Source organism: Leptodactylus fuscus, chromosome 7 (assembly GCF_031893055.1).
Source record: "Leptodactylus fuscus isolate aLepFus1 chromosome 7, aLepFus1.hap2, whole genome shotgun sequence".
Taxonomy (NCBI): domain Eukaryota; kingdom Metazoa; phylum Chordata; class Amphibia; order Anura; family Leptodactylidae; genus Leptodactylus; species Leptodactylus fuscus.
The window spans coordinates 41558675-41582384 of record NC_134271.1 but is presented as its reverse complement, the minus strand read 5'-3'; the positions used below and the strand labels follow the sequence as shown (position 1 = coordinate 41582384).

Sequence of the window (23710 nt, the reverse complement as noted above, 5' to 3'; positions counted from 1 at the left end):
AGTGAAACACAAAACTATCAATATAAAAAGAATTTATTAAAGAATAAATGCTTACAAGTCTTCATAGAAAATAATAGTATAACTACTTAATAGAATTGATGGAGGGCGGCAAATTTTCTGCATTAGAGATGGAAAGAACCTGCTCTCCTTCCATGCCCTTCGCCACCCACATCTTTTTGTACCGTGCCTTGTGACTGTCCTGTGCTTTGGGATCATTGACCAGTCCATTGGACATAGGTTTTCCACTGCTCTCACTGACAAATACAGATGGAGTCTTTGGAAGCAGTTCAAACTTTTGTGATGTGACAGGCCAGAAGTAACTTTGTTTTGGTCCATGCTCACACTCTCTTACTATGTCTTTGGGACTCCTTGGTGTGAGAAACAGGTTTTCACTCATAGAAGAGCTGCCAAGATGTGTTTGGGCTACTGGAATTTCTTCCATGGACTCTGCAGAATCAGAGTGATACTCTGCAGGTGGTCCAGCAGCCTGAACTGGATGCAAGTTTATGGGAGCCAAAACAGGTAAAGACCTTGATGGGAAGTTTGGAGAATGGATGACCAGACCTGGAGGTGCCGGAGACCCTTCTAGAAAGAGAAAACACAAAATGTATTGTCTTTTTACAGTTTTAAACTACATACAAAGTTGATCAATGTTGCTATTTATTACGTTTGGATGTTAATGGAGAAGGTGACATGAATTCCTACAAAACTGCAAACATATACAGTGAAGGAAATAATTATTTGATCGAGTTGGCATTAACTCAACTCGCCGTGTTTGGAGGAAGAAAAATGCTGCCTATAACCAAAGAACACCGTCCCCACTGTCAAGCATGGAGGTGGAAACATTATATTTTGGGGTGTTTCTCTGCTATGGGTACAGGACTACTTCACTGCATCAGTGGGAGAATGGATGGAGCCATGTACCATAACATCCTGAGTGACAACCTCCTTCCCTCCGCCAGGACATTAAAAATGGGTCATGGCTGTGTCTATCAGCAGGACAATGACCCAAAACATACAGCCAAGGCAACAAAGGAGTTTCTCAAAAAGAAGCACATTACGGTCATGGAGTGGCCTAGCCAGTCTCCAAACCTTAATCCTTTAGAAAACTTATGGAGGGAGCTGAAGCTCTGAGTTGCCAAGTGACAGCCTCAAAATCTTAGTGACTTAGAGATGATCTGCAAAAACAAGTGGACCAAAATTCCTTCTCACGTGTGCAAACCTCATCATCAACTACAAAAAATGTCTGACTGCTGTGCGCGCTAACAAGGGTTTTGCCACCAAGTATTAAAGTCTAGTCAGAGGGATCAAATACTTATTTCTCTATGCAAAATAAATTTATAAAAATGTTTACAAAGTGATTTTCTGGATTTTATTTTTGATATTTTATCTCTTACTGCTAAAATTAGGCTACCCTTAAAATTATAGACTGTTCATGCCTTTATCAGTGGGCAAACTTCCAAAATCAGCAAGGGATCAAATACTTATTTCCTTCCCTGTATGCTTTTTATGTCTGTATTCAGACAAGTATTTTAAATCTTCAAGTATAAATAAGATAAGCACAGCAAAGGGCGTAACTAGGTGAAGCTACCCCTCCCCCTTCCCTGGAATAACACCCCCTTTACTGACTGCTTGTGGTATACAGCCCCCTCTATTGGTCCACACATGGTATAAAACCCATCTTACTGGCCCCCTGAACAGTATATTGCCCCCTTAATTGGACCCCAATCAGTATACTGCCCCCGACACAGTAATTGTCCCCTTTATTATCTCCATTCTGTAAATCCGCACTTTACTGACCCCACACACAATGAATGGTCACAAATGAATGGTCCTAGTCGGGAGGGAGGAGTCACGAGGTGGATGTCCGCAGCTGAATCAGCCACGGAATCCGTCTGAAGAAAGGGCAGCTCGCTTCTTTTTTCAGCAAGCGGGAACAAACTGCTTGAGGAAAAAGGAAATGACCGGCTCCCATTGGATTTCAATGAGAGGCGTTTTTTTGAGCTGGATTCTGACGCGGATTCCGCGTCAAAATCTGGCCCATTTGACTCCGTGTGAACTAGCCCTAAGTATACTTAAAACAATCCATAATACACAGACATTATATTCCCTTTACAAGTCATAAGTACATCATCAGAATTATACACTTCAATGTCTCACCATTTTCTCCATTGGATGGAGGAAAGACACAAACACCCGGTATATCCCCAGAATGCTTATTTGAGTCTTCTGGGGAGATTTTGTTGCTTTTTGTCCTTTTCTTTTTCTTTTTCTGGTATGAGAAAAAAAAATAAAAAATAAAAAAAATCACATATACAATTGACTTTAAACATCAGAATGACTTCATGGAATCGCCTGGTAAATTTTTTTTTAAAGAATTGCAGAACTGTGTGAAATTATATATATTTTTTTATTAACAATTGCATTTACTGGGGGAGATTTGACAAGTCTTAGGAAATAATTCAGTAATAAAAAAAACGCACTGCACATTTTCGGCTACATTCGCATCTGAACTGGGCTGTCAGTCAGACCAGAACAATGGACACATGGAGCAGACAGACATCATCGGCTATAGTGGGATCCCTTGTTTTTAGTCTGAAAATGGTGAATGAGAAAAAGCTGTACTTGCAGGACTTTTTCAACTCTGATGTGGATATGAACTTTTTGTGGATATGCAGCCTGTGTAATATCAAATACCAATATATATATATGGTCAAGAGGAATAGCCATAAAACTATTAAATAGAACCTATGATATGTAAGATCGGGAGTGTTATATCCTGTTACAAAGCTGACCGTGCACCTCTATCCACAATAGAAGACAGATTAGTTATTTAATGCCCAGCAAAGATGCTGAGCTGTGACACCGACCTCTCTGACAGTGCAGTGAACTCCCCTGCAACCGGGGCAGATACCAGCAAACCCAAAAGCATCAGATTTGCCTTTCATGTGCATAACATTCCCTATCTTAGAGGACATGAAAGGCTGTTTTTAATGGTTTACGTATGCTTATAGACAGAGTTGAAATGCTAGATACAGTCTATGAAATGGTAGTATTATTTTTGGAAAACAGACAGCCTCTAGATTTTCTGTGTATATAAATACATTCTATTGTTCCCTGTTATCATCCATTTCCATTTGGGGAAGGCTTATTGTAGGCCTAAGTCATACAGGGCATTTTATATTTTTAGTTATACTTTTGGCTAATCAAAATGCATACACGAAATCTGCAGTATGTGCAACAAAATTCTAGTGGCTCCTTTATACATATAGATACATATAGATACATATATATATGTGTGTGTGTGCGCGCGTGTGTTTATGTGTGTGTTAGTGTTATAATGTGTAATTTGGTCCCGCATGTCTTTCAAAGAATTGGGCCATGAAAATGAATATTACATTCTATTCTATATACCATGACTGTCTGATAGATGTATAAGTAGCTTCTTTTTATTAAAGCGGCAGCACAGAGGCAGGGATAGTCACAAATGTCTAAGATTAAAATCTTTTGGTGCCATCTGCAAATTCTTAGTTGCATATGTAATGAGTGACACTCGCTTTAATTATTACAGCATATGTCAGGAAGGGGTTTTCTAGCCTTAAATGGATTTTTTCAAACAGATGACATATCCACAGGATTCCCCAGAACCACTGCCATCCAGTGGACAGGACTGCAGCTCCACTTCTACTACGTAAACAGGAGCAGCCGTCACGGGCTCCATGTCCACAACAGGTTCAGGTGCCTGGAGGTTTGGAGGAATAGCTAGTCTGTGCAGCGTTGGATTGTAAGACCCCACAGATGACATACTGATGATCTATCTTGTGGGGTATGGCTTCACAGGATAATACATTGATTTAATAGTGGTGTCTTGGCCAGGGCAAGTCAATCTTGTGACAGAAGTGTAACTGGGTGGCCTCTCCTGCTAGCTCTGTTGACTAATTCTGCCCTGGTATTAATAGTATTTAATAAATGGTATTTTTAGTTTCAACTGGATGTAGAAATCAGAAACAAAAGTCACAAATTTCATGTATTACAGAGTGTGACACTTATACACAGAGTTCATTTATAGGTTCAGCTTTACTGATCTCAAGGAGAAATCTCAATTTGATCTTGTAACCAACCTTCTTTGGTTTCTTCTCTCCTGCTGGTGATGTCTTAGGCTCAAATTCAGGTTCTCTGTTCCTATGGTCAGCATTCATGGGCACTGGTGAGCTGCACACAGACACAGAATATAGTTATCATCTAGTAGACGTATACGACAAAGATATAGCAGATATGAATTTAATTCTTGTACAGCTTTCCCTTTTATCTATTTATTTTCTTAAATTTCAACTTTTACAAAAAATACAAGTCACATGACACAAAAGAAAAAAACGCATAAACACAGCAGTATATCAGTGGACACAACCCCCTAACTTTAACGATGTCTAAAAAGTGGCTAATTTTTGTCGTTTTTGCTTCATCTCATTTTATGAGCTATATCTTTTCTTTTTCTGTCTTCATCTTTTGTTGATGCAGCAGTTGCTGGTGACAGCTATTTCACAAGGGGCTCTATCAGCAAAATCATGCTGCTAGAGCCCCACATATGCACGAATAGCCTTTAAAAAGGCTATTCAGGCACCATAAATGTTATGTTAAACTACCCCCCAGTTTTAAAATAATACCCTAAAAAAGAATGTGATCTATTTACGCATCGTGCACGCTGGGCGGGCATTCAGGGTGCGCTGTCTTCTTCATCCACGCCTCCTCTTCCTGCAATGTTCTCGGGTCCCGTCTTCCTCCGGCGCTCGCAAACTAACACTGATAAAAAAAAAAATGGCCTGGGCGCATGCGCAGTAGCCGTAGTAGAAGCCGCATGCTACTGCGCATGCGCCCCCAGGCCATTTTTTTTTTTATCAATGTCAGTTCGCGAGCGCCGGAGGAGGATGGGACCCGAGGACATCGGAGGAAGAGGAGGCGTGGATGAAGAAGACGGCGCATCCTGAATGCCCACCCACCGTGCACGATGGGTAAGTAAATCACATTCTTTTTTAGGGGTTTTTTTTTAAACTGAGGGGGGTAGTTTAATATAACTTTAGCGGTGCCTGAATAGCCTTTTTAAAGGCTATTCACACATATGTGGGGCTCTATCAGCATGATTTTGCTGATAGAGCCCCTTTAAAGGACGTTACCAAAGCTGTATCCGATGTTTTCCATTCATACGTCATCCTGCTGCACCTGCGCTACTGCTGTGCTATAAATGTGTGGTGCTTTAAGGGATGTACATTTACATTTAATATCCAACCCTGTATTATTTTATTACATGACTTAATTTTGACTTGTTAGAATAAAACAAAACCCATAGTAGTGCAGAGTTGGTCACAAGACAGAGGAACAAGACTTCAGGCCCCCTTCTGCAATGTAAATTGTTTAGATATGCCTCTTTACGGTGCAATAAAGGTGTAGACTCACTCTGTGTTAAGAGATCCAGAAGAAGGACCTTCAATTAGAACATCAGGATTAGTGTAAATGAGACTTCCACCATAGCTCTCATTCTAAGGAGGAAAACAGATGTAGAGAAAAAAGAAAAAAGTGATAAGAAAAATAAAATACTTTGGGGAGTTAGAAAAATGCAAGTATCAATTACTAAATCATTTTTTTTTTTTTTTTTTTTTTTTTACTTGAGCCCGGCCTGTAGGTGGGGTCCCGCCAGCCTCTGGTTCTCTGCAGTTTGACTTCATTTCCTGCTTCTGCCGCTGGTGCATTATATATTCATAAGTGCTAAGTTTATTCCACACTGGAATAAATAGACAAACACAATTACAGTCACTTTTAGAAATGTACAATAAGTGAATTCATGATGGGGTTATCATGCCGTTTATATCACTTTTATGATACATAATGTTGTTCACTTTGGTTATGGGAACTACTAATGAAACATTGCATGGATCCCCAGCGAATTATAAAATTCAAGAAAATCATACACTGGGGATTACTTACAGTGTAGCTGCAGTTATAAGCAACTTTTCAGAAATGAACAGTACACATGAATATAAGAAACTTTGTAATATATCTTAAGGGATTTGTTTCCTCCTCCGTCTCTTCACTCACACTGTGGTTTACAGAGAAATCTGATTCATATTCAACTTCTCATACAGAGCTCTATAATGGGAGGAAGAGGAGGAGGAGGAGGCTGCTGTTGGCTGGTTAATTGATTTATTGCTTCATTCTGTGGAGTCATAAAGCCTTATCTGAAATGAGATCTGTCTCATTCACATAGTAGCAGCAGCAGTCATCTGTGTGTCTATTCCAGCAGTCTCCTCCTCCCTTCATTAGTATGTAGAAAGTAACTCAGCCTGAAAAGTGGAGAAGGAAACATACCGTATATACTTGAGTATAAGCCGAATTTTTCAGCAGTTTTTTGGGTCTATGACCAGCCGCAATAGTATTGTATAGAATCTCTCATAAAATAGTGAAAAAAAAGAAGCTTTAAAAAAAAAATTAAAATAAAAAAATAAAGTAAACAAAAGTTCTAAATCCCTCCTTTCCCTAGAATACATATAAAAGTAGAAAATGACTGTGAAACACAAACACATTAGGTATCCCTGTGTCTACTGAATATAGGGTATCTGCAGTGCTCCTCTTCTGTTGGGAAAGGGTTAACAGGAGCACTGCAGATACGCTATATTCAGCCAGGCTGAATTCCAAGTGGAGGAAAAAAACCTCAGTCCTCAAGCTCAGGGAACGGGCAGACAGACAACCAAAACATCCCTTCCCCTTCCCCAGCACTCAGCAACTACTGCACCCAAAAACACCAACCATTTTAATTATTGAAATTTTCCAGTAGCTGCTGCATTTCCCCCCTAGGCTTATACTCGAGTCAATAAGTTTTCCCAGTTTTTTGTGGCAAAATTAGGGGCTTCGGCTTATATTCGGGTCGGCTTATACTCGAGTATATACGGTATTTCATTAATAAGGTACAGTATATTAAAGTTCCTTATTTTAATCTGTACTATTCATGAAAAATTGTTTATTAACTCATTTGTATATTCACAAAAACAGCAATATTTGGATCAATTTACAGGGGAAACTGTTTGATTCAGGTGACCCTAACCCAACTGTGGGATGCATTGATATGCTGGATTCACCGACAGACTCCCTTTAAGATGTGTATGTGCCTGAATATTTTCATTTTTTATTATTTAGTAAATTTGACAACCCTCTTATTGTATGAAAATGAATGGAATCTTCTATACTGAAGGGTGGAGTCTGAAGAGAATGATACTTACAGAGGTAGATGTGAAAGCAGAGCAGCTGTCCTATCAGCAGTATAGTAATAAGTCCCATCACTGAAACAAGAGCGGCCAGGCCCAAAATGACAGATGCTTGAGTTTCCACTGGGGCTGCAGGTAAGAACACATACCAGACATCTGATAGGTTCTGGATACCTGGAAAACATGAATATGAAAACAAAACCAGATATATCAGCTCACAACAGGTGCAATCCCTTGTGTAGGAGTTTACACTACGTGGTCGTCATTCACACTGCATCCATGTCTAACTTTTGGCCTACCCTGCCATTCTATGCCCATCAAAGGCCATAGGAAACCAGTGGAGCCATTCCTGCTTTAAAGAGTAAAGGGAAAAGTGCCTCCCTTGAACGTAGTTATTGTCTGGGGTAATAAACATAAAAGCCAAGTGCGGTAAATGGAGCTTAAATTCAGTAAGGCTACGGCGACGGCCTCCCCGTAGTTCTGTACACCATTGACTATAACAAGGTCTACCAGGTATCTGCCGTTTTCATCCTCCATGTGCGGTTACCGTGACTTGGCCGCATCTTATAGAATCCTGATAGGTAGACAGCCTGAGTGGAAATAACTCACGTACTGGCAGCTGTACAGTGACAGCATGCAATGGAAACTCTGCCAACCTGGCAGACCAATAGACACACAGTATTGTGGATAAAACAGGTATGACCCCAACATCATGCGGTCACTGACCCACTGTGAATAGGATTTCTGTTGCACCCTTAAGTCTTCCACTTCAGGCTTTGTAAAAAATTATTGGATGCTTGAGGATACTAGAGGGGTTACACAAAAAAAACTAGTTTCCTTTTGGTGATCAAGTGACACACATTTTAAGTTAAAGGGTGCTGTACTCTGCTCCAAGTGTTGAGAAGGCTGTATGGATTCTGTTCTTAGCAACATTTATACTCGCAGCTTTAAAGGGAACTCGGCAGCTGGTTTGGTGCCACTAAACCATCAGCATACTATTATGAAACTGGAGTACCATAACTGTATATGACAGCTTCCCAACCTTGCAATCTTTAGGAAATGAAATTATATTTAACCTGGGAGAAAAGTCCAGGAGTATGGTTCGGTACATTGGTGCAGGGAATATGCAGGAAAGCAAGGTATCCTAACCTAGGATGTGTGCATTTGCGTGCTCCAAAGCAGGTTACGGGACTCATTTCCTGGGTAGGATATAACTTTGCCAGGACAGGCAGCTGTCATATCCAAAGGTTTGGGACCCTAAACTCCAAAAGTATATCGGCTGATGGGGTCCCTTTCAGGATAGAGTTAAATTACATGCAAACAGCTTCATCAAGAAAGCTGCAGGCAAGATTTTGTTTGGAGCAGAATGTCTGTTACTTGCTTACCCTGATCACTCTGAGGTGCGCTCAGATATACTGTATGCTACATTACAAGAAATTAACTTTGGTTACACCAAATTATAAATATATAACCCCTTAAAGGGTAAGTTCACACGGGGATTTTTGGTCAGGATTTTGAGGCCGTATCCGCCTCAAAATCCTGACTAAAAAGACGGCTCCCATTGGGAGCCGCTCAGGTCTTTTTTTTGGGAGCCGTTTTTTTCCAGCTCCTAGAAAAAGAAGTGAGATGTTCATTCTCCAGGCCATTTCGCCTCGTGATTCGGCCTGAAGACATTCCCTCCTTTCATTGGGCCTAATCTGGAGCGGAGTGCGCGAATGGATGCCGCTGCAGTGCATCAGCTTTCAGTCACGGCTACCCGGTTTTTAGTCCGGAAGCTGAGGCATTGCTAACAACTGAGCCACTGTGCTAAGTGGCTTAAGATGCACATTAAGTTTTTGTTGCTTTTACCGATGCAAATTTGATGTATTATATTGAGCCAAAGCCAGGAATGAATCTGCACCAAGAAAAAATAAAAAAAAAGCAACAAAATCCTCAATGGATGTTTTCTCACCTTCCGTAGTACAGTGGATAATCGTTGTCTGGTCACTGGAGGCCTGACCATTGGAAACCCCCAGCAACCAGAAGAACTGAGTTCTGCAACTTTCCCTAAGTGTCCACGTTAACTGAGCAGTTGGCCCATGTGTGGCCACCACTTCATTCACTTCTACGTGGGCTGTGGGAGATTGCATCTCATCAGTCCCATAAAAGGAAACGTACCAGTGGCACGATTGGGTATCACCACTCCATTGACACATGGTTCTTATAATCACTGGGTGTCCCACGAGTCAGGCCCCAGAGAAGAAGAGGAAGAAGGGGGGGGGGGGGGGGGGGAGTCACCTTGAAAGTGCTGGTCGCTTCTCAATGCTGTTGGATTAACGAAGTATGCAACAAATACGTAGGATGATATTATGCTCAGCAATACAGTGCCCAGGAATGCAGATATAAGACAGTTGAAAAACAGCCTAAAATGTTGATAAAAGAGGAGCAATGTAATATTCCAAACATTATCTTATCACTTATTTTATCTAAACCATATTATTATACAAAAGAAATGACAACCTAAAAAAAGGCTACATTCACACTATTATTAATATCTGCTACTGTTATCCATAATTATTAACAGCTATGGACATTAAAGGGGTTATCTAATTTTTTAAAAACATGAGCCAAAAAAGCAAAATGCACCAAAACACTTCTTAATATATATCCTGTTTAAATTCAGCACCATTGATCAGATTTATTTTCAGGTCATTGACCTCAGAGTGACATTGGGTTTGCAAGTTCACTACCCCTCCCTATGAGCAGCAAATGAAACATCTCAGCAGCGTGCATCCTCGGATGTGGGAGGGACTTATTACCTGTGATTTCATTGTAGGGGAGAATACTATTTACCACCCAGCTATGAGCTAAAGCAGCTGTCTGATGTGCGGGGTACGCGTAGTGAGTCTCTATATGGGTAAAAGACACCCCATCACTGTTGGCCTGATTCACTCTCGCCTTGACTACTGTAACACCCTTCTAATCGGTCTTCCCTTTACTAAACTCTCCCCTCTACAATCTATTCTGAATGCATCGGCCAGGCTCATCTATCAGCCTAGACACTACAGCGATGCCTTCAGTCTGTCAGGCACTTCATTGGCTGCCGATTCAATGCAGTATACAATATAAACTTATCACCCTCATCCACAAGGCTCTCCATAATGCTGCACCTCCCTATATTTCCTCCCTCATCTCTATCGTCCAATAAGATATGGCTGAAGATACGGCCTCCTACGTAAGCAGTCCTGCTTTGATCTATAAGTAATACATAGTACCAAATCCTAAAATTGCTTCTGTGGAGTGCCTTGAGAGTTGACTTAGATATCTCACCAGTAATTTTTCCCTCCCACGCAGTTATTAAGCCATTTGCAGTGGTGATCAAAATTACTGACACATTTATTGCATAAACTGCAGTGCTTCGACTTGGCGCCCCTGTGGAAACAGAATAGAAAAATATGCTTAACCTGTAATAGAAAGACTCTAGATACAATGACATACAATTCATGCACATGAAAGTCAGCCAACACTTAGGACACAAATGGATGTTCAATGTAGATAAACATAACACGTTTCTGGTTAACTTATTAAAGGAAATAATACAGTAATGCAACTATCCAGAATAAAAGAATGATATCCTGTAAGCTCAGTCATGTGATCATTCTTCCAGATCTCAATACTATAACCCCCAGCAATCAGATGCTACTGCCATTGGAAGCCTCATCTGGCCACTTAAATGAATAGCTCTCCATGTAACGCATGAACAGATCAGGTTTACATAGACAAAATGCTATACTGGTGGGGGCGCACTGGGACTGCCACCAACCACTAAAAAGAAAGACCCTATCAGGATTGCTTCAGAGATGAGAGGTTGTATTTTTCTATATTCTGACTGTATTGCTACATGTTACTATAGCTAGAGGCCTTAGGATTTATTCACACATCAGTGCTTTGGTCAGTAATTTACAACAATGATTGTCTGCCAATGGCAGGAATGGAGACTGCAGAGAAGTAAGGTATATACACAATAGAAAGATTTGCACCTGTTCCGTGTTTTCAACCCGCACCTGCCTTTGGCTCATAAACCACTGATGAAAATCACTGACCGAAACGTTGATGTGTGAATAAGACCTTACTTACACTCGTGGACACAATTTTTGGTACACCTCGTTTAATGACCGAAAAAACCCCAATGGTCACAGAAATAACTTGAATCTGACAAAAGTAATAATTAACAAAAATTCTATGAAAATAAATAAATGAAAGTCAGACACTGCTTTTTTCCTTCAAAAGGTTTTTTTTTTTTTTTAATAAAACTCATGAAACAGGCCTGGACAGAAATGATTCCCTTAATATTTGGTTGCACAACCTTTTGAGGCAATCACTGCAATCCAGGGCTCATAGAAGGCCACTTCAGAATAGTCCAATGTTTTAGCCATTCTTGGGCGTTTTTAGTCATTATCCTGTTGCAAGACCCATGACCTACGACTGAGACCAAGCTTTCTGACACTAGGCAGCACATTTCTCTCTAGAATCCCTTAATAGTCTTGAGATTTCATTGTACCCTGCACAGATTCAAGACACCCTGTGCCAGATGCAGCAAAGCAGCCCCAGAACCTAACAGAGCCTCGTCCATGTTTCACAGTAGGGACAATAATTTTTCAAGATATGTTTCATTTTTCCGTCTGAACATAGAACTGATGTGCCTTGCCAAAAAAGTTTGATTTTTGGCACATCTGTCCATAGGGCATTCTCCAAGAAGCTTTGTGGCTTTGTGTGAATTTTTATTATTACTTTTGTCAGATTCAACTTATTTCTGTGACCATTGTGGATTTTTCCTTCATTAAACAAGGGGTACCAAGAATTTTGTCCACGTGTATATACACTCACCGGCCACTTTATTAGGTACACCATGCTAGTAACGGGTTGGACCCCCTTTTGCCTTCAGAACTGCCTCAATTCTTCGTGGCATAGATTCAACAAGGTGCTGGAAGCATTCCTCAGAGATTTTGGTCCATATTGACATGATGGCATCACACAGTTGCCGCAGATTTGTCGGCTGCACATCCATGATGCGAATCTCCCGTTCCACCACATCCCAAAGATGCTCTATTGGATTGAGATCTGGTGACTGTGGAGGCCATTGGAGTACAGTGAACTCATTGTCATGTTCAAGAAACCAGTCTGAGATGATTCCAGCTTTATGACATGGCGCATTATCCTGCTGAAAGTAGCCATCAGATGTTGGGTACATTGTGGTCATAACGGGATGGACATGGTCAGCAACAATACTCAGGTAGGCTTTGGCGTTGCAACGATGCTCAATTGGTACCAAGGTGCCCAAAGAGTGCCAAGAAAATATTCCCCACACCATGACACCACCACCACCAGCCTGAACCGTTGATACAAGGCAGGATGGATCCATGCTTTCATGTTGTTGACACCAAATTCTGACCCTACCATCCGAATGTCGCAGCAGAAATCGAGACTCATCAGACCAGGCAACGTTTTTCCAATCTTCAATTGTCCAATTTCGATGAGCTTGTGCAAATTGTAGCCTCAGTTTCCTGTTCTTAGCTGAAAGGAGTGGCACCCGGTGTGGTCTTCTGCTGCTGTAGCCCATCTGCCTCAAAGTTCGACGTACTGTGCGTTCAGAGATGCTCTTCTGGCTACCTTGGTTGTAACGGGTGGCTATTTGAGTCACTGTTGCCTTTCTATCAGCTCGAACCAGTCTGGCCATTCTCCTCTGACCTCTGGCATCAACAACGCATTTCCGCCCACAGAACTGCTGCTCACTGGATGTTTTTTCTTTTTCGGACCATTCTCTGTAAACCCTAGAGATGGTTGTGCGTGAAAATCCCAGTAGATCAGCAGTTTCTGAAATACTCAGACCAGCCCTTCTGGCACCAACAACCATGCCACGTTCAAAGGCACTCAAATCACCTTTCTTCCCCATACTGATGCTCGGTTTGAACTGCAGGAGATTGTCTTGACCATGTCTACATGCCTAAATGCACTGAGTTGCCGCCATGTGATTGGCTGATTAGAAATTAAGTGTTAACGAGCAGTTGGAAAGGTGTACCTAATAAAGTGGCCGGTGAGTGTAAGTCAGTGTTTTGATGTATACAAATTTTATGGGCTATAGCTGTCAATTAAAATCAATCAGTAGTGCCACAAATAGTCGCAGTGTAGCCCTAACATATATCTACAGCCGTCTTTGGGACAGATTCTCACTTTCAGGCACAGATTTTTTCAGTAAATCATGGCTTACTTAATGACTAATGTCCCCCAATAACACCTACTGCAGATGACTACTTTTGTGGTATTTTTTACTGTGATGTACATGTAAGTGTTCTTGGAGAGGTACACAGAATTCACCTGTAGGAGTAGTGGTGTTGACAGGTCCACTCACCTGTAAGGCTAATACACATACAAGACACAATAACTTCTACTTACACATCCACCTCACAGATGTAACAATGCATGTTTTCAATGACATGAGCATGCTTTGTCCTATCGAACACAGGAAGTGGACCAGGGGAGCTCTTGGCACGTACATTCTCATCTGCTGGATCGATAGTAACAGCCAGAAAATGGACAATACAATGTAAAGTGAACAAAACTCCCATACACTGAATATAGAGGATTAAGGAAGAATAATGTCAAAGCTATGTATCAGAATATAAAACACAGTATGCCGCTGCTCATTGTTATAGTCTATCATCTTATCCAGTCAATGAGTGGTCACAATGTTGGAAAGAATCCCTAGGATGCCCTATTGAGTAATTGGATTGACTCTCAGAAACGGATTCCCCTCTTCTTTGTTAGGGTGCATTCACACTACGTAACGCCAGCGTGTATCACAGCCGTACATGCCGGCGTTACAGCAGGGCTGCCGAACACTTCCCATTCATTTCTATGGGAGCCGGCATGCGAGCACTCCCCATAGAAATGAATGGGCTGCTTCTTTCACTGCGAGCAGTCCCATTGAAGTGAATGGTTAGTGCTGGCGTATACGGCAAGCTCTGCTCATGCCGAGCCGTACACGCCGGCACTTCCCATTCACTTCAATGGGACTGCTCGGAGTGAAAGAAGCAGCCCTGCTCGTATGCCGGCTCCTATAGAAATGAATGGGAAGTGTTCGGCAGCCCTGCTGTAACGCCGGCGTTACGTAGTGTGAATGCCCCCTTAGGCACAAAACAAACTACACCCTCTGTGTGCAAAACCCCCCGAAAACCTCACCTGTGACTCCTCCATGGTGAAATGTAGACTAAACTGGTACATAGTTATGAGGAAATTTTATGAATATAGTCAGATAAACATGAAAAATTCCTTAAAATGCAATCCCGTTGGATAGATTGTTATTCCATCACCACTCATCTTCCTCTCTCCGTTCCTATGCCTTCTGCCATAGTGGACATCTCCTCTTTCAGTCCTAACTCTTCTTGAGGTGGTTTCTATTAAGCCAATCACATGTCAAACTAGGTTTCTGACGCTGAATTTTTCAGCTAGGAAAATTTTTATCATGTGTTCACATAGCTGAAAAATTCAGCTTTATGAACTTGACCAAATTTCCCATCCAATTTCAGCCTTGATAGGTGCTATTTTTACACCTCCCTTTCACTTCAATGAGACTTATCAAGCGGAATCCACCTGAAGACTGAGAACGATGATTATTTTTTTCTACTAGGAAAAAAAATCAGCATCCCATTGAAATCATGTTTTGTACCCTCACACCAACTGTACAACGTCACCAACAGAACATTATAGGGGTTCTGATGACATCACTGGTATTAGTGCTTAAAGAGGACCATTCATGTCCTCGGGCACCTGAATTTTTTTATATCACTAGAAAGCTGTCAGTGCGCCGAATTCAACACACTGTCGGCTTTCCCGTTACGTGCCTAGGGGTATACGGATCCATCCATTGTCCATTCATATATTAGTACATTGTAATTAGGTTGCACCTAAATCATTACTTTCCATATTGAATAACCTGTCTTTGGACTCAAATCCGCCCATCCCTTTAACTACCTTGGTTGCCCTTCTCTGCACCTGCTCCAATTCAGATAGCTCCTTCCTATATACAGGTGGCCAAAACTGTACTGTGTTCCATGTAAAGTCTAACTAGTGATTTGCATAGAGGCCAAACTATATCCTTATGATAAGGCCTATCTTGATGTATCCCATGATTTTATTTGCCTTGGCATCAGCAGCCTAGCTCGGGTTCTAAAGTCAGCCCAAATATTTACATGCCTCACTGATGCCCTGTAGCTCTGGTTCCAACATTTTCTTGGTCTTGACCCTTGCAGTTTCCTACTTCCTTTTGAGACAGACCATTGCACATAGAAACTGACTGCTATGGTTACAAGTCTGTTACATCATGGCTGGAGTAGTAAGGAGATCAGCAGGGAATCCAGGGAGTAGCGGCAGGAGATCTAAGAGGTGACTAGGACTTTATAAAGATGCTTAGATTAGCTTTACTCCGGACTTGTGAAAATACTTCTGTAATTAGGTTTCACACACAATATTATGTTACAGTTTTACACCACGCATTGTGTTCTCTCTGTAATTGTATAATAGATTGTAATTATAAGGCACTCCCTTTAGCTTCCAGATAATAATAGGGAGCAATGTCCTACTGACCTGTCAGCAGACTACACAGCAACCTATAACCTGTCAACCTGGATTCCAGAATACCCAAATCTGATGAATGATAATCTGAATGATAGTCTTCTGTATTAAAAGGATACAACATAACCAGCAGCCACCCAATGCCGAGGCAAGAGCGGAACAAGAATGCCAAATCCGATGATAGTGAACAGCAGATAAGTGAACCAGGCCACAAACTGCAATGCATGTGGAGGCCAACTCCAACCATTTTTCCGAAAATGTTGAGGGGGCTCAGTTACGGTGCCCTCCCCCTCTTTGTCGGGCACTGTCTTACCAGATGGTTTTCTGCAGATGGTCATCTAGGTAAAAGGAAAGGTGCTGTTATTTAACATATTTCTTTCTTAGGGTAGATTCACAAAGTTTTTTTTGTAGGTGGATTTTTGAGCTGGAATTCACTTAAAAATCCACTAAAAGAAAAAAACATAAATCTGCTCCCGACTCCCAATTAAATGAATGGGAGAACTAGGAAGCATTTTTTGAGACTTGAGATAGATTCTGCCTCAAATTGAGCCTGCAAAATACTGTGACCTTTCCCTTGCTGATATTGATCGCTGCATGAAAACAAACACTAATTGACTTCCCATGTAAATGGAACCTTAAGCTTTTTTGAAGACTTTTGGAACTTACCAAACATACAATTAGGATGAGGCCACACGTAGGAGTGGATTGAGCAGAAGGTAGGATATAGGGCTAGGCTATAAGGGGTAGTTCACATGGGGCAAGAGGGGCCGGATTTTGGCACGGAATCTACCTCAAAATCCGTTCCCTCACAATAAAGGTCTATGTAGACCACTAGCGATCTTTTTCCGCTAGCGGTTTGTTCCCGCTTGTGGAAAAATTAAGAAGCGAGGTGCCCTTTCTTGAGGCAAACGCCACGGCAGAAATCGCCTCAATGCGTCTGCGTCAAGACAATCCCTCTGGACTAGGCTCATTCATTTGGGCCTACTCCGGAGTGGGAAGCCGCTAGCCGCAGCAGTCGCATTTTGGTCCTGATTTTGACGCGCTTCCCTTGTCAAAATCAGGACCAAAATACGCGGACACTAGGCCCGTGTGAACTAACCCTAAGATCTTCCTATATATTTCTACTTCCTTTTGTAGCCAGTCTTGGCTTAAGGCTGGGTTCTCAAGGTTTTTGGGCAGGATTTTGGAGAGGAAAAAAAATCAGCTTCAGGAATTAGGAAAAGGTTTTTTGAAGCCGTTTATTACATGGTGTTTTTTGTAGCATTTTTTTTTTTTTCCCCTCTAGCACAGTGTTTGGACCTTGAAAAAAAAGCTAACGTTTTTTGACGTGGTTTTTCCGCCTCCCATTGACTCCCGTTGGGTTTTTCAATCTGCCTGAGCAAAGGTCAGCTCGCGGAAAAAAAAAATGCTAGCGGATTACATAGGACTCTATTGTGAGGCGTTTTTTTGAGGTGGATTCTGTGTCAAAATCCTGACCCAAAAACTCTACATGAACCCAGCCTTAGGTTATTTATAAAAAAAAATTAAATAATTTGGGAAATTTACCCCGACATTGATCTTAAAGTATATATTGGAATTTCTTTATTCTAAACATTCAGAGTGTTATCTAAAAAAGAACTTACCAGAAACAGCGTGGTTGGGGGCCTGCAGGATGCTTGTGACCCAAAGATAAGTTACTGATATTTCTTCCAGAATGAAGTATTCTGGTTTACAAGCATTGGGGCCTTTCTGGATATAATGATGCATGAATATCAGAAGCAGCAACAGTTTATAGTATATGTAACTTATAATGGCAAATAATAAAGGTAAAACCGGTAGGTGCCATAAAAAGGTAGTGGAAGAGTCTACTCTGTAATGACATCCATTATCCTCAGTGCAGGGTTACTCGTCCACAGTTCACAGCGTTTGTTCTGGCCCCGACTATATACATTAAGGCGTTTTCCCTGTCCCCCATGCTGGGCTCTAGTTTCTGAAATGAAGCCCTTTTACTGCTTCTGAAAACCTACAGGAATAAAAGAAAAGAAATTATCAGAAGGTGTTAAATGAAAACTGAATTTCCTATTGTAAACAGGAGCTCACAAACGCAACAACCACCATTCAGAGTTCCCCTTAAGGCTAAGGCCCCACGGGCCGTAAACGCAATGATAAAGCGCTGCGGGAAGAACCGCTGTGTGATCGCATTGCGATTCTTTCCACAGCACTTAGAAGAGAAAGTTCACAGAGTTTTCCTCCGCGGACTTTCTCTTCCCATTATATCTACGGGAAAGCCGCCGGCGTTTCCGTCGATATAATTGACATGCTGCAACGGCTTTACAAATCGCAGCGTGTCCGCGCTGCAATCTTTTCTGCAAAGTGGGGATGGGACTCGCATGAATCCCATCCACTTTGCCAGCACTATACAACGCCGCGATTTTTCCCACAGCATCTCCGCTGGGGACAAATTGCGGCGTTTACATCCCGTGCGGCCCCGGCCTAACTCAGCTTTTCCATATGTCCTTTATTGCTTGACATATGTTTTAAGCACTTGAAGGAGTTGCCCAGGAATCAGTGATCCCGGGACCAGGTAAGTAAAGCATTCCTCCCTAGGCAACCCCTTTAAGAGACATGCAAATGAATAAGTAGTCCCTTCTATATTGTACAATAACTGACACATCTAGAAGACATTATTATTTTATCTTTACGCTCCAAAAAAGGAGTTTTCCTATAATATTCTCATTGGAAGAGACCCACTCTTATGTCTTGGCCAATGGCGCCACCGTGCAGGATAAATCTGGGAAGGGGTTGCAGAACTAAGCCAGTGCTATGGTTCCTTCACTCTCAGAATTGGTGGGTCTGGGAACTAGATCGATACTGATCTGAAAATAATAGCTTATCCTCTCTATAATATGACAGTAGAAACAGTCCTGAGATTTCCAAAAGCCCCTTTATTCAATCCCCAATAGCATTAAGAGTTTAGAATAGTCATATCCAGGGTGTCAATAACATCGCAGGTGAGTCGCACATAAAGAACATGAATTTGTCTATATATACATATTATTGTAAGGTCGGCATGAAGTTAGCCACAGGTTAGTGCTGCCTACAGTGAACTCCGCCGATGTAGGTTTCTGTGTACAGTCTCTATGTGACCTGATGAGAACCAGCAAAATCTGTTTACAGGGTTGGCCCTAGAGACATCACAGTGTACATTGCTGAACAGATCCGATACATGTGCATGACAAAGCAACAACACAAAAAAAAAGGAAAGATTCTGAGATGGACACATGAAAAAAGAACATTTTGGGCTTTAAAATAAATAACTAACCTTGAGCCCAAGTTATTGCAGTTGCAGGTAACAGTATAGCCCCTCTGTTCCTGAGCGAGAAGCTCAGTCTGATGGCATATACTTGTAATGTTTCCATTCAGCCAATCACTGGAAGTCAAATGTCATTTGTGTAGAGGTCACACCCGATTTCAGCGGTGACCCCATTAGAAGGCACAAGCAGACATCATGTATTGGTAAGGGTGCCTTCACACGGCGTAGCGCGCGGCTCCTTTAGACACGTATACACGTGTCCGAGCGCGGCACTTCAAAACAGAGCCCATTGATTTCAATGGGTGCCGATATACGTGCGCTATCCATTGAAATCAATAGGTAAAAAAGCTTCCGATTGATTTCAATGGGTAGCAAGTGTATATGGGCACCCATTGAAATCAATGGGCTCTGTTTTGAAGCGCCGCGCTCGGACATGTGTATACGTGTCTAAGGCACCCTAACAGCTCTGACAGAAAAACTGTAAGGGTGCATTCACATGGAGAAAAATGGCGCTGAACCCCTAATTGCAGCCAAGGTCTGACAAAGTGGAAGCTGTACTCAAGCAATGGTGTGTGTGGGGACGGAGGCAGCAGTTAGGGGTGGTTTTCTGGAGCAGAGAGTAAAATTCCAGTAGGGGCAATAGGGAAAACAGATTCAGGTGACCCTAATCTATCTGCTTCTGGTGACAGACTCCCTTTCACCACTTCATGCAAAATCACATACATATATACACTCACCGGCCACTTTATTAGGTACACCATGCTAGTAACGGGTTGGACCCCCTTTTGCCTTCAGAACTGCCTCAATTCTTCGTGGCATAGATTCAACAAGGTGCTGGAAGCATTCCTCAGAGATTTTGGTCCATATTGACATGATGGCATCACACAGTTGCCGCAGATTTGTCGGCTGCACATCCATGATGCGAATCTCCCGTTCCACCACATCCCAAAGATGCTCTATTGGATTGAGATCTGGTGACTGTGGAGGCCATTGGAGTACAGTGAACTCATTGTCATGTTCAAGAAACCAGTCTGAGATGATTCCAGCTTTATGACATGGCGCATTATCCTGCTGAAAGTAGCCATCAGATGTTGGGTACATTGTGGTCATAAAGGGATGGACATGGTCAGCAACAATACTCAGGTAGGCTTTGGCGTTGCAACGATGCTCAATTGGTACCAAGGGGCCCAAAGAGTGCCAAGAAAATATTCCCCACACCATGACACCACCACCACCAGCCTGAACCGTTGATACAAGGCAGGATGGATCCATGCTTTCATGTTGTTGACGCCAAATTCTGACCCTACTATCCGAATGTCGCAGCAGAAATCGAGACTCATCAGACCAGGCAACGTTTTTCCAATCTTCAATTGTCCAATTTCGATGAGCTTGTGTAAATTGTAGCCTCAGTTTCCTGTTCTTAGCTGAAAGGAGTGGCACCCGGTGTGGTCTTCTGCTGCTGTAGCCCATCTGCCTCAAAATTCGACATACTGTGCGTTCAGAGATGCTCTTCTGGCTACCTTGGTTGTAACGGGTGGCTATTTGAGTCACTGTTGCCTTTCTATCAGCTCGAACCAGTCTGGCCATTCTCCTCTGACCTCTGGCATCAACAACGCATTTCCGCCCACAGAACTGCCGCTCACTGGATGTTTTTTCTTTTTTGGACCATTCTCTGTAAACCCTAGAGATGGTTGTGCGTGAAAATCCCAGTAGATCAGCAGTTTGTGAAATACTCAGACCAGCCCTTCTGGCACCAACAACCATGCCACGTTCAAAGGCACTCAAATCACCTTTCTTCCCCATACTGATGCTCGGTTTGAACTGCAGGAGATTGTCTTGACCATGTCTACATGCCTAAATGCACTGAGTTGCCGCCATGTGATTGGCTGATTAGAAATTAAGTGTTAACGAGCAGTTGGACAGGTGTACCTAATAAAGTGGCCAGTGAGTGTATGATTGGGTATGAAGGGGTGTATGGAGAGAGCTTAGGAGCTGAGCTCTCTCCATACATTGGGGGTGATAGCTGTATAATACACTGATCACAGCTGTTGACACCTTAGATGCTGCAGTCATGTTTGATGGGCACCGCCATCTTTACATGATCGCCGCCCTCCAGAACTTCATCAGAGGGCAGTGATCAGTTTTTATGACAGCTAGGAGCCTATTGAAGGCTCCCAGGCTTGTCATTAATACATTAGTATTGCAATGAATGGTATGAGTGATCTGACACCCTAGGGATCCAAGGTCCCTGGGGGGTCTGCTCATAAAAGTATAAAAAATAAATAAAGAAATATATGTTTAAATCACCTCCCATTTCCCTAGACAAACAATTTAGGTATCCCGGCGCTCCAAAATGCCCGAACTACTAAACTATTACAATATTTATCCCACACGGTGAATGGCTTAGTGGGGGGAAAAAAATAAAAACTGGCCAATTAGCTGTTTTTTCGACTTTTTGCCTCCCATAAAAAAAAAAAAAAATGGAATAAAATGTGATCAAGCTATCAGACCTTCCCCAAAGTGGTATTAATAAAAACGCCATCTTGTTCCACATAAAAAATACGCCATACCCAGCTCCATGCACATAAATATAAAAAAAGTTACAATATGGCAACACAAATAGTTTTTCCTATTTTGCATAGTTTAACATTTTTTAAAAAAATGTATCAAAACATTTCAAAACACTATATAAAGTTGGCATCGCTGTGATAGTACTGAGCCACAGAATACAGGTAACGTCATTTTTTGTGTGTGTTTTAACCCCTTGTGAAAATGTGGACCTAGCCTTAGGCTAAAGCCTGATGTTGCAGAAAAGCAGCTTTATTTCTTGCTGTGTTTTTTTTGAGCCAAACCCAAGAGTGGATTGAGAAAACAAGAAAAGGATAAGAAATTCCCAGATATCTCCCATTCGTTTTGTAGCTACTCCTGGCTTTAGCGTTAAAAAGAAAAAAAAATGCAGGCAACGCTAGCGTTTAGGTTTCTGTTCTTCGGGACCGAAAAAAATGGAAACCCTCTCTGCTTATGCTCCGTGTATTCTGTCCCTTTTACACGTGTAAAAATACACGCGTTATACGAAAAAGCCACTGAACTGAATGGCTAACTACATGTTACACGCGTATTTTTACATGTGCAAAATGGACAGAATACATGGAGCGTAAACTCCGTGTGAAGGTGCCCTTACTTGTGGAAACCATAGACTGTAATGGAGTCTGCCGGAATTGGTGGAGAGGAGCCCTGTTTGCAGGACTTTTCTCTCTGCATATTTTAAGAGCAGAGGGGGCCAAAGTCCCAGAAAGATCACCCAACACAGGTGTGACTGTAGCCTATATCTGCAACGTGGGGCCTTAGACTCCGTGTCCTACAGCACCTATTGTCTCATTGGGTGGCCAAGAGTGGGTGCAATTTAGTGATCAGTAGTCCGCCATATATCCCAATGCCCTGGGGTATATAGTGCAGTTGCCTGTAGTAACTAGCGTTACAGTGTATCCCTATGGTCAGGCAGGCCATACTGCTCCCTATGCACAATGTCTGCATCTTATACACACATAGACATCCTGAATATCAGGGATGACACCACTGGCTTCTACATACCGCAGTTGCCCTTAGTAACTATTCAGACGGCAGTCTTTTCTTAACTAAAAGCAGAGCTGTGATTGGTTGCCATGGCCCCTCTGCATTAGTTTTGCATAGATCTCCAAGCGAACATGGAATGTGATAAACAATCATTGCTGGCTGCTCGTTACTCACCCGTACCCGACGGAAAAGCTGTGACCCGGCAGCGCACAGCCCGCTCATCCGTATTCAAGCACCGAGCCCGCGTCATTAACAGCGGCCGGTTACCTGAGCCGCTGTGTATACAGGAGGTCGCTATAGCAGTAGTACAGATCCGCTGTGTACAGCAAAACGGGACAATACGCTACAACTATACGGAGCCGGAAGAGGACCAAAAGAGTTCAAACGCGAAAGCGCTCAGCTGATGAGAGGGCCGCGTTACTGCTGAGCACACAGATCCGGAGATCCGCCGGACTGCCTGCCTACTGCTATGTGCTCTTAGTAATAGTGTGGGTGTAGTCGGCATTCTCATGATTCTTCCTCCGTGAACATAATAAAGGCAGAAAATAATGCTAACTGACTCATTGTGTCATAAATGTGGCTGCCAGTCAGTGTTGCTTGCAGCCTGTCATTATAGTACACAGCAGTCCCCTGAGTCCAGCACAGGTGCTGTTTACTTCATGGCAGTGGCGTAACTAGGAATGGCGGGGCCGTGGCAAACTTTTGACATGCCCCCCCCCCACCGATGCCGAAGACCTTGACCGACCCCCTCCTACGCATTTCTGCACTTTCTATTATGCCCCGTAGTGGCCCCTCCACACAGTATTATCCCCCATAGTGGCCCCTGCACACAGTATTATCCCCCATAGTGGCCCCTGCACACGGTATTATGCCCCGTAGTGGCCCCTCCACACAGTATTATCTCCTATAGTGGCCCCTGCACACAGTATTATGTCCCTTACTGACCTCTGCACACAGTATTATGTCCCTTAGTGGCCCCTGC

At 42.5% G+C, this 23710-nt stretch overlaps 1 protein-coding gene across 2 annotated transcripts; it reads right to left on the bottom strand.

Moving 5' to 3' along the window:
* Window positions 1-56: 56 nt before the first annotated feature.
* Window positions 57-23091, bottom strand: ZDHHC1 (zDHHC palmitoyltransferase 1). Of its 2 annotated transcripts, none has more exons than XM_075281800.1 (12): window positions 22903-23091; window positions 17486-17865; window positions 15983-16201; window positions 13686-13861; window positions 10563-10664; window positions 9531-9655; window positions 7269-7427; window positions 5661-5776; window positions 5452-5534; window positions 4122-4212; window positions 2161-2272; window positions 57-585 (listed from the first exon to the last, which is right to left on the bottom strand). In XM_075281800.1, the coding sequence occupies exons 3-12, from the start codon at window positions 16199-16201 to the stop codon at window positions 83-85; spliced, it is 1686 nt and encodes a 561-aa protein (XP_075137901.1). In that variant the 5' UTR covers window positions 17486-17865; window positions 22903-23091; the 3' UTR covers window positions 57-82. The 2 variants fall into 2 exon arrangements, with proteins under 2 accessions (XP_075137901.1, XP_075137902.1); XM_075281801.1 differs by having other exon boundaries at window positions 22909-23091.
* Window positions 23092-23710: the final 619 nt, after the last annotated feature.